Source organism: Nanorana parkeri, unplaced genomic scaffold, assembly GCF_000935625.1.
Source record: "Nanorana parkeri isolate BGI_ZX_2015 unplaced genomic scaffold, ASM93562v1 scaffold244, whole genome shotgun sequence".
Taxonomy (NCBI): domain Eukaryota; kingdom Metazoa; phylum Chordata; class Amphibia; order Anura; family Dicroglossidae; genus Nanorana; species Nanorana parkeri.
Window position 1 is genome coordinate 1063153 of NW_017306512.1, and position 20863 is coordinate 1084015.

The window sequence follows — 20863 nt, forward strand, 5'->3', positions numbered from 1 at the left end:
CAGTCAGTGTCTCTTTCCTCTTCTCTCTCCCCCCTCCCAGCACCAGTCAGTGTCTCTCTCCTCTTCACTCCCTCCCCCCAGCACCAGTCACTACACAGAAAATTATACAATAAACTGAAATAAAACAATCTAGCTTGGAGCCCAGACCTCCTCGGCCGTCTGGGCCCCTCACACAAGTATCGGCCATACCCCCCCTGATGGCGGTCCTGGCCGGGGACTCGGATCGCGAACCCCCTGTTCACTTGCGGGACCCCATATGGGGTCGCGACCCACACTTTAAGAAGCACTGCTCTAACCCACTGCAAGAGTGCATTCTCATGGGATTTTTAGCACCCAGCTTTCCTAGAAGTGAAGCTAGGGCCAAGGTAAGTATTGCTTGTCATAGCTTTATTTGTAGGGGTTTTTTTTTTTTACAGCTACTTCTGTTTGGTGGGTTCAGGACAGGCAGTAAAACTGACCTATTTTTCTTGGATGGTCCACTTTAATACATTGATGTATTTCCAGTATTTTCATGGGCTCCCTTTTGGCTCAAACAATTTACATATGTATATACTGTATACATTTTTCTTTCTCTTCCATTTAAGGACACAGAAATTCAGATGCTTTGGGGTTACAACAAACAAATAAATAAATTGTAGGCCAGCCCCAGAATAACCCCATCTCTACCCAGCATGTCTTTTGCTAGTGCCCTAGGAGGACAAATGTCTTTTTTTCCAGCTCTGCTGATAAATGCCTAACCAACTTTTGCCAGTGGATTTCTTTTTCCATTAACTGCAATCAAAATTCCTCATTACACTGCTGCTAAGCTGGTATCTACATAGCAGCCATCTGGAACAGTTTTTCTCCAGCCTGACTTTGGGGTACTGTATCTGGACCCAGTTGTACTTGAAATTTCTGGGCTAGCCTGGAATGTGACCTTTGGACACTGGGTTACGCTTGTGAAGCTTTATAGACCTTCACGTACTAGTAAAAGTTAACCATGGAGTGCTTTCCAGGTCAGGAGCCTTGGCATTAGCCCAGTGCTTGCCGTGTCTCTGAAGACTCACTCTGTACACTGATCAGGTTGAAGCACCGGGAGCTACCCATTTGTACTGATGGAAGCCCTTCAAATTACCTCCAATTTTAACACAGAAAAGGTTAACACAGAGGGACTGAGCTCCATGCTCTCTTTTCCAACATTCAACATAGATAATGCATTTTCTCACTGCTGCTCCTGCTTTGCAAAGCATCATGTGGAACTTTAATCTTCAGGTTGTTTCTACTGCCTGCCTACAGTAACCAGGTCATCTCTGGCACTCTGAGCCTCATCACCACCAGCTGCTTGGGTCTGTGAGTACTTGAGGCCTTGCACCTCGTGCCCAGTTGCATCACCGCCACGTGTTCGCAACAGTGGGGTCGAGTTCCTTACCCAGTTGCCAGAAGCTTCTACTGCAGTCACTCAAGACTTTGTGACCCATTTTCGCCAAATTCCTTGCAGATATTGCCTGCAGGTGCCCTAAGCCTGCCCAATGCCATTCCTTTCAGAGTCTATCTCTGACCTTCCCAAGGCCTTAGAACAGGCTGGACCAGTTGTTGCTGTATGATCTGACTCAAATTTAGAGTCCCAGCAGTCTATCTGTGAAGAGACTGTTTTTGAGGCAGGGTAGTCTCCATTTATTATATTAGAAGGGAATATATTTACCTTTTATTTATAATTTATGTTTTGAAGGTTGAACACATTGTATATGGAATCCCCTTTTTTTCCTTGATCGTACGGGTGGAACACTTATTTGTGTTCTATTATGTCAATTGTAAGCTCTGGGATACATTTTTGTAACATTATATATCAAATTTACTGCCATTGACTAGTTAGAAAATAATATATATGTGTGTCCATTCCCTCCTACAAAGTGGCAATTGCGGGTAGATGGTGGTGTTTAGGCTATATGGGGTTTATAAGATGACAGTGGAGTATTTATATAGAAACATTTTCCTTGCGATCGAACTGGCTCAGCACCTGAAGATGTTTTATTAGATTGTTCGTAAACCCTGGGGTATAAATGAAGACTGGAGTGTGACTAATCAGACCTGCTATCCCTTGACAACGTCGCAACGACAAAACGCGTCGGGAGCGGGCTTTGATGACGTCACACTTTCAGTCTAAGGAGGCAGACTTTTATGCGGTAGCCGGCTGGCTGTCACTATTTTAAAATGTGAGTTTTAACACTCTTTGGGTAAATAAATATTATATACTGCACCATGAGGATAAGTATCTTCCTGAAGGCCCTAACACTTGCAAGATCCATCCGGATTTGGCTGCGTCAAGTTTCAGCGTTGGTAACTGACTGTCATCTGTGTGGCGAGGTTAATCAGCTTAGTTCCTCGCTACAGAGGTCTACAGCCTGTGAAGCTTCAGATCCCTTGACATCAGACAGGGAGTTAACAGGAACATTGGGACCTGGGGAACCCTCCTCTGAGGGTCATCAGCCTTTCTTCTTTTTTTTCTCCATCTATTTCAGCTCTCTTCTCTGTTGTTACGAGTCAATTTCTGAGCAGTCTAACATATCTGTCACTATGGACCAGGTAGTCCCTGATGTGTACCTTCAGCATCTCCTCTAGGCGGCTGGGATGGATTATTTTTCCTATATCCAGGGAGCTTCTCTCATCCCTTGCAGGGAATTGTTTGGAAGTTGTTATTGTTTGATTATCTTTCCACTGGTTCAAGCTCAGTGCCTCTTCCATGTGGAGTCATTCCCTCTTGTTGGCAGGTTTCCCTATCTGCTAGGGAGGTCAGGCACATCTGCTTAAGATTCAGGCCTTGTTTCTCTAGGCGGCTCCTGGGCTTCAGGCAGTCCCCAGTTCTCTTAGTGGCTATGTTAGCAATTGTTGCTGAGCTCACCTCTCATTTGAACTGCCTTTGGATGCCCAGACAGTATATGAATTCCTGTGTCCCTGAAAGCAGAAAAGGATTTTTGTACTTAATATAAAATCCTTTTTTTGGAGTTCATTGAAGGACACATGTCCCCAATCACAATCCTTGTATAGATGGTGGTATAACCCAAACGTATTGGAATTCCTCTGTCCTTCAATGGGCTCCAAGGGAAGAATGTTACTACGAGTACAAAAATACTATTGCATCTTTTTCTCTTTCGGTTCTCAGCATATCCAACAATTTTTATGAGTTTTAAATACTATAAATAAAAACATTGGAAATATAAACAATGATATATTAATGAAGTAAACAATGTTAGATTGAATCTATTGCATGATTTAATTTAATGGATATTGAGATAAACATACCAGATAAGCTCTCCAGATGGTTTCCTTGCTCGTTTCCAACAAAGCATTCAGTTGTGCAGTTTCCGCTGCAGAAAGGGAAAAGAATATAGAAAAAAACCTTAAAGTGTATTTCCACTTCCGCAGCCAAATTGGGATAACACCTATTTTATATTTGTTAAATGTTTCCATTCAGATAGCATAAGCAGAAAAAAAATGCTTCTTGCAGTTTAAATTGCTTTTACATGGGTTTTGAGGGTTAAAATGTCTTCTTGCTTCCATTTCCTTGAAATGTTAGGAGGAGCTGTGAGGGGCGAGGGGGTCTGAGGTAGCTTGTCCATTGTATGTTAATGAAGCTCATCAGAGAAACACAATCCTAAAATTTCAGTCCCAAGTATTTCCATTAGGCTAGACCACTGTGATAGCGTTTAGAAAAACCTGGAATCAGCTATCTTGCCTGCTTTAAAAGGAGAACTATGAGGTGAGTGCTTTTCACTCACCTCATAGTTCTAGCCGACCTGTGACAATGACACTGTCACGGGTCGGCTCAGTAGATCGGGAGGTGAGCAAACACCGGCGTTCGCTCACCTCTCGATCCTGTCACGGCTCTCTGCCGTGACAGGGGTGGGGCTGGATTCCCCCCTCCCCGCTCCGATCCGCCAGTGCTGACTGGCGGAACGGACGGGGGAGGGGGCGGGTACAGCTGGCTCTGCCTCTAGATAGGCAGAGCCAGCTGTCAGTCACGCAGCTGGGCGGATCCTGACATAATTGTCGGGATCCGCTTCAGCTGCGGCGTCTTAGTATACCGCGAGCAGCAGCTCGCGTTATACTGCGGCGTCTCAGTATACCGTGAGCTACAGCTCGCGGTATACTGAGACTAGGGTGATGGGAGGACGCTAGTTTGTGTCCTCCCGTTACCCTAAGGAAAACTATGGGGAAAAGCCTTAACCCCATAGTTCTCCTTTAACAAAGCATCTAAAAAGGTAAGAATTTTTTTTTGTTAAAGTTATTTTTCAGTATGCTGAGTGAACAATACATACCATATATACAGAAGGGTTTTCTCAAATTTGATTGCAAAAGTGGATATACACTTTAAATAAAGGTTTAGCATTGTTAACAGTACATCTAAAGCAAAAAGTGTTTATTAGTTTAAGAATAGTAAGGAATGGTTAATCCCCTCCCAGTATTATTTTCTTTGCTCCTTTTGGGGATATTTATATACTTCCTGTTGTATATCAAGGACAGGAAGGTAAAAAAAAAAATCTCCATAGTGAGGGAAACTCCCCTCTAAGTCAGTTGGCACTAGCACAGGTGTCCTAAATCAGAAGATTCCCCTCACCTTCTGTTCTGGCGACAACCATAACATTTAGAACTTCTCATAACTTTCTGTCCATGTGACAATGTTTACTAGAACAAATAGAGAGGGTGACTCTCCCCAGGGACATAGACAGCAACAAAAACTTAGCTGAGGTTCTAGCTGTTCCCATCTCTATTCTGAAGTTGGTATTTAAGGTTATGAAACAGACACTAAGCTACAAAATCAGTGAATGAAATCTATTTTCTTCTGTACTTTAAACAAAACCTGTCAGAGAACTATAAGGGTTGCCATTGTTAAAGTGATACGGTCATAAAAGGTTGCTCACATAAATAAAATGTCTACAATTAGTACTTACTGTTGCTTACTAGTGTCAGAGGGTGAAGAAAACTACAGAGCTATAACTGGCAAAAAGTGATACCAGTAGTTTTAAATATTATAATATAAATGCGAGTAGTCTGAAAGCGGTTGTCTGACGACAAATCTCAGCAGACCTGTAGTTCTCCCATGACTAGTTTGCCTTCTTTTTTTTCTCATTACAAACATTTCTCATGTTTATTGCGAGTTTTCATTTCTACACTTAAACACACAATAACCCAAGATACAGCTTACTCCCCTTTGCCTGTAACTAAGTAATTAAAGATTAAACAATGGCCCCAATAAAAATGTAAAGTAATACACACTTTTGGACATGTACAAAATTGGTACCTTCATGTTTACTCAGCATCCATTATGGCATTTGAAGTTTAGAATGAAGATATACTACCTATATATAATAATTTATAGAGAAACCTATAGATGTCCAATGTTATCAACCTTTTTCTGCTTAAATAGCTATGAGTGTTTTTGTTGAAACAATCATAACATTTATATTCTACTGTGGCACAGTGTTCCTTAAACATCACTGAAGTAGTCTATGAAGAATGAGGTTGGTAGGTATCAATCCAAGGTAACTCATCCATTTCTCTCACAGTTTCAGAGATATTTTCAGACATCCTCTATGTTCCTCTGTTGTCTTTTCCCTAAATTACAAGTTGACTTGAAATGTATAAAGCTCAACTGAACATTGCTAATGTAAAACATGGATCTTAAGTACTATAAAAGTTACAAAATTATCTTTCTTTTATTTAATGGATACATGTTAACTACCCATAAATAACAGCTGCGATAAAAACTCAGGATAAAAATTACATTTTGTGTGAAAAGATCAAGATGTCATGAAAAATGCTCATTTGAAATATAATGGCCAGAGAAACCTTTTCAGAATTTAAAATCCTGACTAGCTTAATTATGGCTTATGGAGCACAGCTTCATATGCAGACTATAAAACAGCATACTTACCATCCTGCTGTGTGTCAAAGACAAGAACTGTGACATTGGTTGATGGATTCTTGGGTTTAGCAACATGAAATAGTGAGATTGCTGCATGGAAAAAAGGCTGCGAAGACTGCAGATCCTTTAGAGTAGTATTGGGAGGAAGGGATGGATCCAGTACCAACATTGGGACCCGAATACAGTGTGTAAGAAGACACTCCAGCATCTTATCACTAGAACTGAGCAAATGATGCATTAGACAGTGAACAATGTTAGTCAGCACATAAACAATGTAAGGACTTATAGATATGGCAGAAAACTATCTAGCAGCTTCAGGTTGGCTCTGTTCACCCAAAAGAGCCATAAAAGGGCACATAGTTCAATGATGGCGTGAGCTTTGCCTTTCTTTATTTTCAACAAAAACCCATAAAAATGTTACTATTAATGGACATGAAGTAAAATGATCTAGCATCAGTTTTAAAGGGAAACTGTACTTTTAAAACACATCAGAGTTTTTTTTAGCAGACTGTTCTTTTGAAAAGTGTATGCACACTTTGTAAGCTTAAAGTACACTTGGCTTAGCAGAAAAGGTCATAAGCATGGATAAGGGGAAAAAAAAAGAAATGTTGCTAGCATATTATTGAAAGATTGAAGCTCAACCTTATTCACTAAGCTCAGTGAACATTCAACTTTCAAAACTGAACAGTCTTTGTTCCTTTAATAAATCAACCCTACTAGCTTCTAAAACAGACTGAACTCCAGAGCCATTTTTGTATTTCAACTATGGGGCTATTTAATAACTTTGCTATTACTTATGGTGCAGAAGTGAGATATAAATGGATTGTATTTTGTCTGGAGGGGAAGCTTTCCTTGTGATATTGTTTTGCAAGAAATGTTTCGTCTTCCGTATATTCCTTTTTTGTAGTTTGGTGATAAGCAAGACCTATTGTTTTAAAATGAAGTATAAAGTGCTAATTTTATATTGTGATCTGTCTTTTGTCTTAACATTAAAATAATGTTTCTAATAAAATATAACTAGGGATTAAAAAGAAAAAACTCTGCAACTGATGAGACACAGCGGTTTCTTCCTATCAGCACTAATATAGTCGCTAACACAGGAGCTCTTAACTGAGAGTAACCATACTCCGTGATGGTATGTGAACCAAAATTAGAGGGGTATGGATCTCTGAATAATTAAAAAGAATTGAAACAAGATCCTCCACATCAGAGGAGTACTGGGCTGGGGAGCACTTGCCCACTAAGACAGTACTAGTAGGATATGTTGGCCTGGTTGCCCATAGTGGACATAATTGACCATTCAGACATAAATCAAACTGGTAACCTCCATTGGGAATAACTACTTAAACAATAAATCTGCTGTTTCCCATTTAGAGATGAATTTTTTGTGTCTAATAGAGGGAAGTCTTCCAACCCCCACTTCCTTTGTGGCTCTGAGAAAGTCATGTGACCGAATGCGAAAAGCTGCAAAGGAAGACTACCAGTTTCATAGCTGCCCATATGTGTATGGTTGCCCTCACACTAGGCCTGCATGCACAGCCCACTAAACAAACTGGTAAGTTCATGAAGGCTGGCTGTGAATAAAGCCACAAGCATAGCAATACACTGGTAGTCTATGGGTTTCCCTGTGAAAACATTGCGCTGACAGGGGTTGCAGGTCAGGGGAGGCAAGTGCAGTAGTTTTCTACTTTCTCATTAAAAAATGTAAATCTATTTCAGTTTGTCTGTAAATGAACTCATAAGCTGTTTTATAGATCTGTGTATTTATCATAAATTCTATATCACAGAAACTGCACTTGAACAAGCATTCTAAACCAGAAGTGCAGATAATTATGTGAAGCCACAAAGGATACTACTTACCCTTTTCTTGTTGGCTCAGTTCTATTGCTTCCCAGAAGATCCCTAAGAAAATAAAGTATATATACCATTACTGAAGTATTGAACAAACAAAGAAACATTCGCTTTTCTGTACTTTAGTATGTGATCACGTTCAGCATAAAGATGTTTTCTGAAATATAACAATTTTGGAATGGCCATTAAAGGAATGTCTCTACGCAAACTGCAAAACAATAGGATGGAAGCTGCAAGTCCTTTTGTTAGTGCTGTACTGAGTCGTTTCAAAAAGTCAGCCTTTGCCACACACAATAGGTGCTCTAGTAGAAATCATATAAGGAAAAGAGATACAGTGGAACAGATTGCACCTAATCACAAGGCAGAAAATGTATGAATTCAGCTGCACAGCAAGGTGATGCTAAGCAGGAGCACTGAGACAGAGTAAAAAAAAGTGTTTTTTTTCGTTCAGCCAGCAGGTTGAAAAAGAAAAAAAAAATTAAACAGATTCCACCATCCACACCAAACAGCACAGATGGACACATCTCCCAATGCAGCTATTGTACTCTGATAGCTGGTGCCCACTGTTGGCAGAATACATGAACAGTGACTGTAGCTCATTGGCTGTGGTTACTGTTCGGCCAAAACATTTATGACTGACTCCTTCAACAAAAGTCGCTTGATTAATCGACTTTTATTAAGCTAGCAGGGCCACCCACTGTAAGAATTTCACCCAATTCCTGTGAATAAGCCAAAATTCTAACAGTGTTTGGCCAGCCTTACTACAACAGCTTTTTTTCCATTAACTTCCACTTAGCTGTTATAAAGTAGGAATGCGACAGAGTAAAACCTCACAACTTCTTTATATTGCATCTGTTTAGAGTGAACACCTGCTATATCTCTCTAAATAAGCTATAGCATGGAATGCAGATAGCACAGCTTCCACTACACCAGGATATTCACGCCCAGTGCAAACACTTTGCAGCACTGAGGAAATTAATTTACAGGGAAGAGCTGTAATTTACAAACACTACATAAACATAGAGCTGGAGCAGATGCATTTTTTTTTTCTAAAAGATTGAAAATAAAGAACACATGTTAACAATAGAAAACAGTCCTGAAATCATTGGCTCTGGGTTTCATAGAAGAATTCCACTGGGAACGGCATAGACTACTGAATTTAGAGGGCTTATTTAACAAGATAGTGCAAACAGCAGTTTAAAAGCAGCAACCCACCAGTAAAATTGTCAGCAATTAGAAGGAAAGCTTTCAACTAATACTCATAAAGATGGTATACTGACAATGAAATACATAAAATGATTCTTTTTATTAGTTTCCATTAAAAACAAACTATAACAAAAAAAGCGGAATAAAATACATGGATAAAATCTTGAAGCACATATATAATCTAGAAGCAGTACGAACCCACCCAGGACCATAACTATATCAAGATGATTTGTCCATGGTATTCTTTGTATATAGAAGACCGTTATAAGTGTTTTCTTACATGGTTGATATACAAGCTGAAGCTATAGTGGTGCTTGGTCCTGATTTCTCAATATTTGTGCTTATAGATTTTATCCATGTGTTTTATTCTGCGTCTTTCTTTGTTAGTTTGTTTTAAATGGAAACTAATACAATGAATAATATTATGTATTTCATTGTCAGTATACCTTCTTTATGAGCATTAACTGAAAGCCCCATAATCTGCTTTATTTATTCATATATTTAGGGGTGCAATACTCATAATCCACATACTTGGCACTTACCTTTCTAAATAGTCAGCAATTATAATTAAAAAAACTGATTGTTTATTAGGTACAGTATTGCAGAACTTTATGCACATTTAACCTGTGGGCTAAAGATGAGGTTTAAATTAAAGCTCCAGCTCAATTCACTGAATAAATACATATTAATGCTGCACCTGTCAAAGCATTTGTAATTTAGGGCAGCAATTTTCGTCGTACATCTCTTCAGATGGGCTGCAGTCTTTACCACCCTCTAAAAAGTGGTCCGCGGTGGATCGCTTTTCTGGGTGTAGTGAAGCAATGGCTGCCTGACGTTCAGGAGGCGACAAGGTTGCCTCGTGAATGCATGGTTTCTATTTTTTTTTTTAATCCTAATGGAATTTTGGGATAAAATACCGCACCGCAATTGCGTACCCACTCATTCCATATGTAGCTTTAGACAATGGCGCTGCCTGTCAAAAGCAACATGCTGTAAATGTTTCGCTGCTCCATGATGCATAGCATTGCAGCAATGGCAATATATACAGCACTGTGGGGCCGCTGTGCTACCATTGCAGCGAGTAGCTGAGGGACGGAAAACTGCACATCAACTGTGCAGTTTTACCGCTTGTGTGATCAAGGTCTGAAGGTTGTTCACTCTGTTACTTGTTAGTTTACTATTCCTTATTTCCTGGTCAACTGATACTGCTGATTCACTGTTCAAAGAGAAAGATGAAGACAGAGAAGATAAGTTGCTGAACCAAAAAGATGAACTGCTTAATTAGGAACTATCCCCGGAATTTATAGTGTGTCATCTCCTGTCCATACTACAAACTGCAATAGATTCATGTAACTGTCGGAAAGGTGTATATGAATCTGTTGCAGAATTGTCTCAAACACAATGGGAGGGAACCAATCAGCTTCTCTTTTCAGTTTGCTCAGTTAAGATTTGAAAAGGAAAAAGAGATGCTGATTGGTTGCCGTGTACAGCTGCTCCAGTTTTTGTCTGCTGCAGTTTTGATAGATTCCTCTCAATTTGTCGCAATACTTACACGTGCAACACAATTTACCCCAACAAAGAGATGTTATTTATCTCCACTCATCATATCATTGATCTCACGTCTAGTTTACTAATTTGTATTGAGATTGTAGTCCATCATGAGAGTGAGCTTGGAGTGGTGGCTACTTTACCACATACAGGGTTAAAGGGGGACAAAAGTAGCCACCACTCCAGAGGGAAGGACAGTGTCAGCATGAATTCAGAGATGATTTGAGGATCTACTGCTGAGTGATACACAAATAAGATACATTTTTGTTAATAGGTAAGGTACTTGAATGCATTTTTAAGATTCAACTCCTATGTTTAGTGTGAGTAGTGACTTTGGGGCTGGAAGATATAACCACAGAGTAAAGGCACTCGACACACTGGGAAGTGTGTTGGATGCCAAATATTTTTTGGCAGTCAGAGCTCTTCAAAAGAATGATGGTCAGAGTCAGGACCAGCTGGAGAGGTAGTTTAAAGGCAGCTTCAATTTTAGCTATAGGGAAAGGGTCGATATAAAACATTAACTTGAATCCAAAGGTACCTTAGCGCCCTCTGTTCTTCTTCCATCTGTTCACGTACATCACGTAGCTGCTTCTCAAGTTCTGTATCAGAACCATTTACCCAGGTATATACCACGTCAATAGGCATGGGGAGACATAGCCTGGATAGAGCCCAGAATGATAAAACATCAGCTGGTTAGAAAATATGCACAGCAACATGAACATGAGCTATCACTTCCTATAAGTCACATGCCAAGTGATCTTTAAATTGCCCAGTATATTTTACATTACAAATGATACAGGGATGGACTTATAAGACCTTGATAATGCAACATATGAAGCACACAGGCTGACAATGTTGCTGATTATTGCAAGGCAGTGGATTATCTTTGTCAGCCTGCAACAGGAAGAGCTGTTACTGGCAGGATCCCCAGGTAAAAAAAAAACTTTGCAAAAAACCTGTTTGCTTAAAAGAGATCTGTGGGGAAAGTAAAACATACTCTCCCCGCTGCTTAGAACTGGCATAGGAGACTTCAGCTGTCACACATCTGCAGGGTTATTCACAAAAGGGTGAAGAGTTTGGGGAAGGCAGGAAAGTGAACAATCTAGGACAACATAGCTCATTTTCCAGTTCAGCTATGTTGTCCTAGATTGTTCACTTCTCCGGCCTTCTCCAAACTCTTCACCCTTTTGTGAATAACCCTGCTGGTCTATACCGAGAGCAGAGCAATCATGTAACTGCCGATCACTCAGCTCTTGGTAATTCTTCCTGCAGAGAGCACGTGACTGTCAGTCACAGTTCCCCTCAGGATAGCACCCTCTCCCCTGACTCTTCAGTGCTTATTGAAGGAACAGACAGGGGAGGGGACAGGCAGGGTTGGTTCTGGCTCTGGGGAAGCAGAGTCAGCTGTCAGGCAGCCGTGGTAGATCCTGGCAATTTTGCAATGCAGCTCTACACTGTCAACAGATAGCTGGCATTAGAAAAAGTACTCCTGTGACCTAAAAAAGAAAAGTAAAGGCAAAAAAATAAGGTTTAGATTTACTTCTCCTTTAAGAAAAAACTGTATACAGTGTGACATGGTACCAAGCATACTGAAAATAAGATGCTTTTTCAATGCATTAGCTACATACTGAATGTTACAATCAGTAATAGAACAACACAATCACGCTAACAAATGACATTGTTGATGAGAAAAAGTAAGTCCTTGGAATACACTTGAACCATGTCAAGCTCTAGCCGCAATGGAAAAATATATTCTGAAGTGCAGCCAAAGAGCTGCCACAAGATCATGATATGACCCACTCTAAGACTATGTGCAATGCTTTAGGGCCAGAGTTAATTCTCTTTCTTACAGTAACTAGCTCTAAGTGCTGAGAAGAAAGAAAACAGAGGCTCCAAGTAATGGACTTCACTGATGTGGATAGCAAACTATTCATACCTTTCATGTATTTACTTGCTACATGTTTATTTAACTAGAAACAACAAAGGAAATATTATTATAAAGTCGTTCAAAGTCAAATACAAAAAAAAAAAAAAACACAGCACAAGCAGGTTACCTATTCTGAAAGGACTTTCCAGCAATGTTGTCCCGGTATGTATCAAACAGAACATGATACTGATCCCGACTCCACTCCAATACCACCTAAAAAACATACAAACATTTCTGCACTTTATACACATATACAGTAAAAAATATATATATCAATTTTATGTATTCATCCTGTGTTGTATTTCAGCATGAGTAGTCTGCAGCTTGTTAATATGCACTGCACTCCACCAATTGTTGGACGACATTTCTCAAGGTGGGTTTCAAGAGTAGACCATACCTGGGTAATGTTTAATGCACTTATCACGTTTACAATGCTTTGCAGGCTCCAATGAACAAATAAATAAATAAATGCACTTTTTTTTTTAACCAACGTGTGCGCATTGATTTGATTTTTTTGCAAAAGGTGTATTTTGGCTTTAAAGTTTAAGCATTAATGTCAGATTAAGGTCCCATTCACATGAGGTGGGGTTCCTGCATTCAGATGTGGTCGCTGTGCTCCTCAATCCAGTAAATGACAATGTGACAGCGTCTCATTGCCACGTCTCTCAGCAGCAGTATGCATCAGTGTTCATTTTGGCACCAAATTTCATTTCCGTTTTAGTCTTAGTCTTTTGACGAAAATGTATTTTTATTTTTAGTCGCATTTAGTCATCAGATTCATTTCAATTTTAGTCGACAAAATTCAAGTCGATTTTAGTCGAGGAAAATCTAGTTTATTTTTAGTGTAATGCATTTTTTATGCAATTCTCTAGCATTTCCAAACACATTTAATTATATATCGCTGGAGTAATTTTTAATTATATTTAACTTTTGTCTTTTACATTTTTTTTTACTTCATTGCTATCACAAGCCCCTTATGTGATGGCACATTAGAGGTGACAGGTTCTCTTTAAGGTGGCATTAGGGTTTTTTTTTGGACCCCTAGTGTCACCTTTCCCCTTCACTGGATTCAGCAGCTGAATGTCAAAACAGCAGGCAGTGGCTTTGAGCAATAGCCAGCCTGTTATTGGTTATTTTAAATTGCAGTAACCAATAGCAGGCTGGCTATTGCACCCGCCCACTGTCTGCTGTCAATCAGCAGGGAAGGAAACTGAAGGAGAATATTCTCCATCAGGTTCTCCTCTGCTGATTGACAGCAATCAGTGGGCGGGTGCAATAGCCAGCCTGCTATTGGCCATTGCATTTTAAAATATCCAGCCTGTAGATGTAGAGGAGGTGTGGGACAGAGGCAGATCGAGGCTGAGGCAGAGTGGGGCGGAGCTGAGGAGGAACGGAAAGGGCCGGGAAAGAGGAGGAATGGAAAGGGCCGGGAAAGAGGAGGAACGGGCCGGGAAAGAGGAGGAACGATCCGGGAAAGAGGAGGAACGGGCCGGGAAAGAGGAGGAACGGAACGGGCTGGGAAAAAGGGGAGACACGGGGCGGCAGCGCAGGTACGGAGGGCAGCGGGGGAATGCAGAGGCACAGCGGTCTCTCCTCCTCGCTGGTGCCGGCTGCAGCGGTCTGTGTCCCCGCTGCCTCTGCCGATACAGGCGGGGATTGAAAGGGACACAGACCACTGCAGCCAGCACCAGTGGGGAGGAGAACAGACGAGCAGAGCGGCGGCAGCAGCGCTGCAGATAATCAATAATGACAATCGCTGACAACGATTCTCATTATTGATTTCGTTTACGAAAATTGAGTAACGGACGAAAATCGTTTTTGTCCCATTAACTACTCTTTAAATTTTGTTTTTGTCACTGAAAAAAACAAAACGATTGTCACATGCAGTTCGGGAAAAAACGATTGTTGCTGGACACATCTACCCTACCATATACGATTAAATGCGGACTGCTACTGAGAGACATGGCCACTGTCACCCTGTCATTTACTTCAATGGGTACAGCGGCCGCATCTGAATGGGGACAAATGGGGTTCCTGGTGCAGGAATCCGTAGGTGCTTACCACAGGGATCCCAGAAGTCCCCGTGTGAATGGGGCCCATGTGTTAAGGATTGACTTATGCTGTTAGTTGGGGAAATGTCAAATGTTAAGAGTTATTTTAGGATTTAACGTTTAGGTTTTGGGTATAGCAGTTTATTTTTTCCCCTGTCTTCTGTAGTGAAACCCCTGAGCTGAAAATTACCAGTCCCAAAAAATGGTACACAGTAATGTATTGAAAGTAATGAAAACACTAGAATTACAACAATCAGCAGCCCAAATATTTTACAGTGAGAATGTCAGCAGAACTATACTGGCCTGTCTTGCTTCCCTTTTCACAAGTATACTTATTTTACAAATGGTTTCAACACTCTGAATGCTTTAGCTGGAAGTGTCTCAAGCAGATAGAAATGCACAGCTATTGTCAGGTCTGCATTGTCCACTGCCCAACACTCACTATGAGCTGTTCTGTTAACGGCTTTTAAACCACAACTCTTCAGATTAAAGAGATAGCAAATATTCTATCAGTGTGACTAACAAAAGGGAAGCAAAATAACGGCTTCTCAGTTCCTTAGTTGAAGATTAATTTTCTCAGGCACGTTAACAGGGCAATTCATTCATATCAATGGACAGCACAGTGGCTCAGCATTTACCATGTCTGTCTGGCAGCACTAGGGTCCATGGTTTGAATCCCACCCAGGACACTACACATAGAGATTGCATGTTCTCCCACTCTAAAGCCATGCTGGTATGTTAACTGGCCCTAGTATGTGTATATATGCATATGAGATAGGGCCCTTACATTATAAGCTCCTTGAGGGCAGGGATGTGAATGCACAGTATGTAAAAGCATTATGTCGATTGTCAGTGCCATATAGATACCTCTAAATCATTCAACGTATATGTAAAAGTACAGGGGCTTCCATAGCAACCTTATTTTCTCACAGCAGCACCAAAGCAATGGCAGATGAGATTTGCCTCAGTACTCTGCAGACAGCACATTAGCTATTCCAATATTGCCAACAAGCAAAACAAAATTAATAAAAATAAATGATAGAGGCACAACTGAGGTATTATGGTGTATTTACAAGAAATAACAACAAATTCAACCTTGGCGCTCAGCATCGCAATGCAGAATAGGAACAATGATTTTGAAATCATTTTTGTTTAGGTCTCATTCACACGACTAACAGCCGGCCTGTACAGATCCGTGCAAGGCTGTATCTGGCCGCTCCTGGGAAAGACAGGTGCCGCGTGTGATTGTAAGCGGCAGCCTGTTCTTCTTTATGGGAGTATGCGGCTGTACGCTCACCCGAGCTGCACATCCCTGCGGGTACGCGTGTCCGTACTCGTGCAGACAGGATGGATCCTGTCTGCGTCCGAGCAGTGACACCTGCGTGGACGTGCAGTTCGGTTGAGCATACGGTGGTGTACGGCCGCATACTCCCATAGAGAAGAACAGGCTGCTGCGTACAATCACATGCAGCACCTGTCCTTCCCGGGAGCAGCCAGATACAGCACGGATCTGTACGGGCCGGCTGTTAGTCGTGTGAATGAGGCCTAAAGGTGAACGATAGGGACGCTGAGATGAAAGGGGAAGGATTCTGGCATAGATCACTCTCCAAGGACACATCTATTGTGTGTACAGGGGCAGTGATCTATTTCAAACCACATGTAATCATATCCGATACGATTACATGTGGACTCCTGCTTACAGATGCAGCTGCGATCAACAGATCATTAACTTGAACTCTCATGTGAAATTGCCTGTTTAGATGCAGCTGCTGTCACCCGTTCAAGTTAATGCTTGGGTGACAGCGGCTACATCTGTAATCAGCAGTTCGCATGTAATCGTGTCCGATAGGATTACATGCGGTTTGGAATAGATCCCTGTCCCTAGATACACAATTAATGCGTCCTTGGAAAGTGATCTATTCCAAACCCCATACAATTGTACCACATATGATCACATGTGGATTGCCGCTTACAGATGCTGCCGCTGCCACCTGGTCATTAACACTTACACGGGTGACAGCAGCTGCAGCTAAACGGGAGATTTGGGATTCCTGCGATAGTGTGAATGTAGCCTAATAGTATTTATTTTGAGTGGGAACTCACGTGGTTTTTTACATTTCAGACTGGGGTACCTCAACATTTTGCATACTTTTAAAAGCTGCCGTGAATAAAAAAAGGTTGAGAAATGCTGCTGTAAGGAAATGTTTCCTTTAAGAAACACATGACCTTTATCTAAGCATCTGACGGAGATATGTGTCACATGTGATTGTTTAGTAACTGCTTCTGTTTTTTTGCAATATAAAACTGGTAACACCAGTCTGAATCTCATGTAGGTAAAAATGCATAAAGGGATTACAAGTCAAAACTCTTTGGGAACTACGACAGGACTAATGGTGGCTAAATATTAAAGAAGACTGACCCCAGATAAATAAGGCACAAAGGGAGGGCATCCTTTCATGCTGCAACGCTTTGTAAATAAAGCAAGACTCTTGGCACTCATTTACATTTACTTTGAGGATTAAAGGCTGAGTTTAATTTTCTAACCATGTTTCACGTTTAGGGTGTAACATGAAACATGCTTACGTCCGCAATCCCCAACTTACCTGAATCTCTGCAGGCTGCTATCACTTTTTGAATCCGGCTCGGCTGTGCGCAGCTCCATATGCACAGCTCCATCATCCATTTACAAGTCTGATAACAGATTCTGTGAATGGAGACACTAAGTCCTGTCTAACACTGCGGCAGAGGGACTTGTAGTTTTCAGTGGAGTACAAGGTATTGTCACTGCACTGATAGTGCATTCATACTTCCTCCCAATCCTGTAACTTAAAGTGTATTCATACTTCCAAGGTATTCATACTTCCTACCAATCCTGTAACTTAAAGTGTATTCATACTTCCAAGGTATTCATACTTCCTACCAATCCTGTAACTTAAAGTCACAAATATTTTTCTCCCCCCCCTCCGTGCTGGTGTTAGGACTTACCTTAAATGATTCCACTTGATCCGATCACCTTTTTCTATCCTGTAGTTTTCATGAGCCCCTCCAGCACCGGTACTGCTCTCTGATCCAGCGCTGACTGCCAATTCTTCTGTGTCCCACGGAGTCTGTGCGACCTGCATGCTCACGGCTGCTGCATTCACCTCCACTGTGCCTCTCCTCTTCTCCCGCCTGAAGATCTCTACTGCACATGTGCCCGTCCCATCATCCTTTACGGCTGCTTGAGAATCTTCAGACGGGAGTGAGCGGAAGAGACACAGGTAAGTAATAACCTTTTTGAAAAATGCTTTTGCATATATCTACTGTTTGTAAGAAGTAGATATATGCAAAAAACCAAACAAACAAGAGTTTAATTATACTTTAAAGTCTGTACCTTGGTCCAGACGTGGGCTGGACGGAAAGGTCTGCAGGAGCCACAGCATTGCACCCACAAAAAATTAAATGCACATTTTTTTCTTTTAATAATGTGCATTATTTTTTTCTTGCAAAAGCAGGACTGTGACTTTAAATGTGGCAGCAAGTGAATGAGCCAAATTGGCAGTGGCCCAGGGGGACATGGAGTTCTGCACACCAGCACTGCTTATAGAAAGTCAATTTGAGCCTTGCCAGTCTCAGGTTTCCTTTCAACTTTATCTGAAGTCACAACCGTCTGTGTAGTAGAGCGGTGAAGAGAGTTAGAACCTCTGTCAGGTTTTTATCACTGTCTGGGTGAATCATTCTACTTGCCCTGCTAGCCACCAGAACGGAAAATTAGAGAATTTCTATACAATGTATAGCCGTCCCCAGAACAAGAATGAGGGAAGAGTCCCAATGGGGACTTGCTTCATTGACATCTGTCTAAAACAATGGTGGTCAGCTCTGGCCCTCTAGCTGTGCTTTATCTACAAATCCCAACATGATTCTGCCTCTGGGTGTCATGCCTGTAACTGTCAGTCTTGCAATGCTTCATGGGACTTGTAGTTCCACAACAGCTGGAGGGCTAGATTTGCCCACCCCTGGTCTAAAACTTCCTGTTGCGCCTACAGGACAGAGAGTAAATGGAAATCTCTTCAACGACACAGATGGCAGGGGCTGTAAATATTTCCTACTCTACTTTAAATCAATAATTTTACCTAAAATATACTTCAAAGACAAATTCCAGGGCAATAAAAAGTTCTCCCGAGGTAGGGCTGCCCTTGCACTGCAAAGGTTAAAAGAGAACTATGGGGTAAGTGTTTTTCCCCATAGTTCCCTTTAGGGTCACTGGAGGACATATTCTAACCTCCTCCCGTGACCCAAAGCTCAGTATATAGCAGGCTATTGCCCGCGATCTGCTTAGAGCGCTGCAGCCGGGACGGATCCTGACATTACTGTCGAGATCCACCCAGCTGCGTGAGTGACATCTGGCTCTGCTTATCTAGAGACAGTGCCAGCTGTGCCCGCCCCCACCCCGTTTTTGTTCCTCCACTCAGCGCTGTATGATTGGGGAGGGGAAGGAATCACTGCGGGGAGCGGTGACTAACAGTCACCTCTCACTGCAGGCAGATGATCGGGAAGTGAGCAGATCGGCGGCATGTTTCTGCTCACTTCCCGATCAATAGAGCTGACGTGTGACAGCTTCTTTGTCACAGGTCAGCTTTAACTATGAGGATGAGTGGAAATCCCTCACCTCATAGTTCTCCTTTAACTACTTGTTTATGCCCTGAGAGGTAACTGGAGTAAAGCAGATTTACTCACCTGATCCCCGCTCCTGCCGGCTCCCTCCAGGCTGCTTCACTGGTTCCTCTTCTCCCCTTCACCCTGGTGGTCTAAGGTCCATAACATCATAAAGTACAACGCAGGCTCCATAGCCCGGTATTGTACATAAGGATGCCAAAAGGACAGTCTACAGCAGGAGGGGAGGGGGAGAAGAGGAGAGCGCTGACTGCCAAAAGGGGTAGGGATCAGGTAAGTAAAGCAGCTTTATCCTGCCCCCTAGACATAAACAAGTAGTTAACCCTTGCGGTTCAGGTGCAGTCCCACTGCAAGGGAAAACCCCTAGAGTTAAGCTTTAAGATGATAAAAGGTCATGCACAGTGCATGTACCTGAAAGCATTGTTCAATAATATCTGCCTTTATATTAAACGCAAAAAACGACTTCCTACGTACACCTACCTTTATGCATGACCACATGCAACTGGCAGAAGGGCCAACTAAATATAAGCAGCATGGGGCCCAATATACAATAAGGGGGATTTATTAAGACTGGAGCAGCTATGCATAGCAACCAATCAGCTTCCATCATTCATTTTCAATGCTTTACTGAACACACTGAAGATGGAATCTGATTGGTCACTGTGCAGAGCTGTGTGCTGTCATCAAATGCACTTCCAAAGAGAAGTCAGCAGCTGGCATTGACTTTTTCATTCATCCTACAACATCATTCTACATCCACAGAAAACAAGACGATGCCACAGATACCCATTCGGACTCCAACTTGGCACCTCATGTTTCAGATATAGAGACTTATTCACAAGAGAACACTGACATGCATTATTTAGCTATATGTCTAGACGAGATTAGAGCACATAAACAAGGTTAAACCGATCAAAACCAAAAAGAGGAAAGTCTTCACATCAGGCAGGAAGGGAGCAGAGCAAAGTATCCAACGATGACTGTGCACTGTTTCCTTCTAATAATACAATCGTATGATTGTTAGTATATGCTGTGCTAGACAACAAGCAGTCAGCAGAACAGGGTACCCACCTCTCCAAACTGCAGAGCAGAGACGATCATCAGCACCATGCCCCCAAAGCAGAGATACAACCCATACCTGTGGGACAGGCAGGTATAGGTCTGTCTCTGCAGGAGTTTCAGCAGCATGGCAAAGCAGATGGCATCCCTCCGCCGCCCTCCACAGCTACTGCCACACAGTCACGTGGAGCTCCGGCAGGGACTGTCACTACATCCCGGAACCAGACGTGAGCTGTGGAGTGCCGATTCTGTACACAGCCACAGAAGGAACTCGCTGCCTCCCTTAGACCAAAGAAGCCGATGCTCGAAAACGTGGAGATTGTGTGTTTTTGAATTTGGAAGAACTTACACGCCAGTAAGGAATTCTCTGACTACGTTCAGAGTGCTGTATACTAAAGCAGGTTGTCAGAATAGAATGCTGGAAGCTGTAAAGTAAATGTTGTGAGGCTTTTATCATCCTTTATTCAGTACGTCTGCATTATCAGGCCTCCTCCTCACCCTGTACTGGCTGCAAGTTACAATCTGGGCAAAACCTTGTTCTCTTACAGGGTTATTCACAAAAGCAGGGATCCCAACCTGAAAGAAGCAATTTCAGGGAGGTGTCCCTCTCATTTCAGGGAGGTGCCCTCTCCCCTCCCCATCCGCAGAGGGAGGGTTAGGGGCGGC

At 42.0% G+C, this 20863-nt stretch overlaps 1 protein-coding gene across 1 annotated transcript in view; it reads right to left on the bottom strand.

Annotated features, from left to right (window-relative positions):
* Positions 1 to 20408, bottom strand: part of GNPTAB (N-acetylglucosamine-1-phosphate transferase alpha and beta subunits) — a 69209-nt gene extending 48801 nt beyond the window's left edge. Inside the window, exons 1-6 of the mRNA XM_018556632.1 lie at positions 20210 to 20408; positions 12562 to 12647; positions 11046 to 11165; positions 7763 to 7804; positions 5912 to 6117; positions 3280 to 3344 (exon numbers count right to left, since the gene is read on the bottom strand). Coding sequence (XP_018412134.1) covers positions 3280 to 3344; positions 5912 to 6117; positions 7763 to 7804; positions 11046 to 11165; positions 12562 to 12647; positions 20210 to 20326 — 636 coding nt within the window. The 5' untranslated portion in view covers positions 20327 to 20408. The remainder of the gene's footprint in view (positions 1 to 3279; positions 3345 to 5911; positions 6118 to 7762; positions 7805 to 11045; positions 11166 to 12561; positions 12648 to 20209) is intronic.
* Positions 20409 to 20863: the final 455 nt, after the last annotated feature.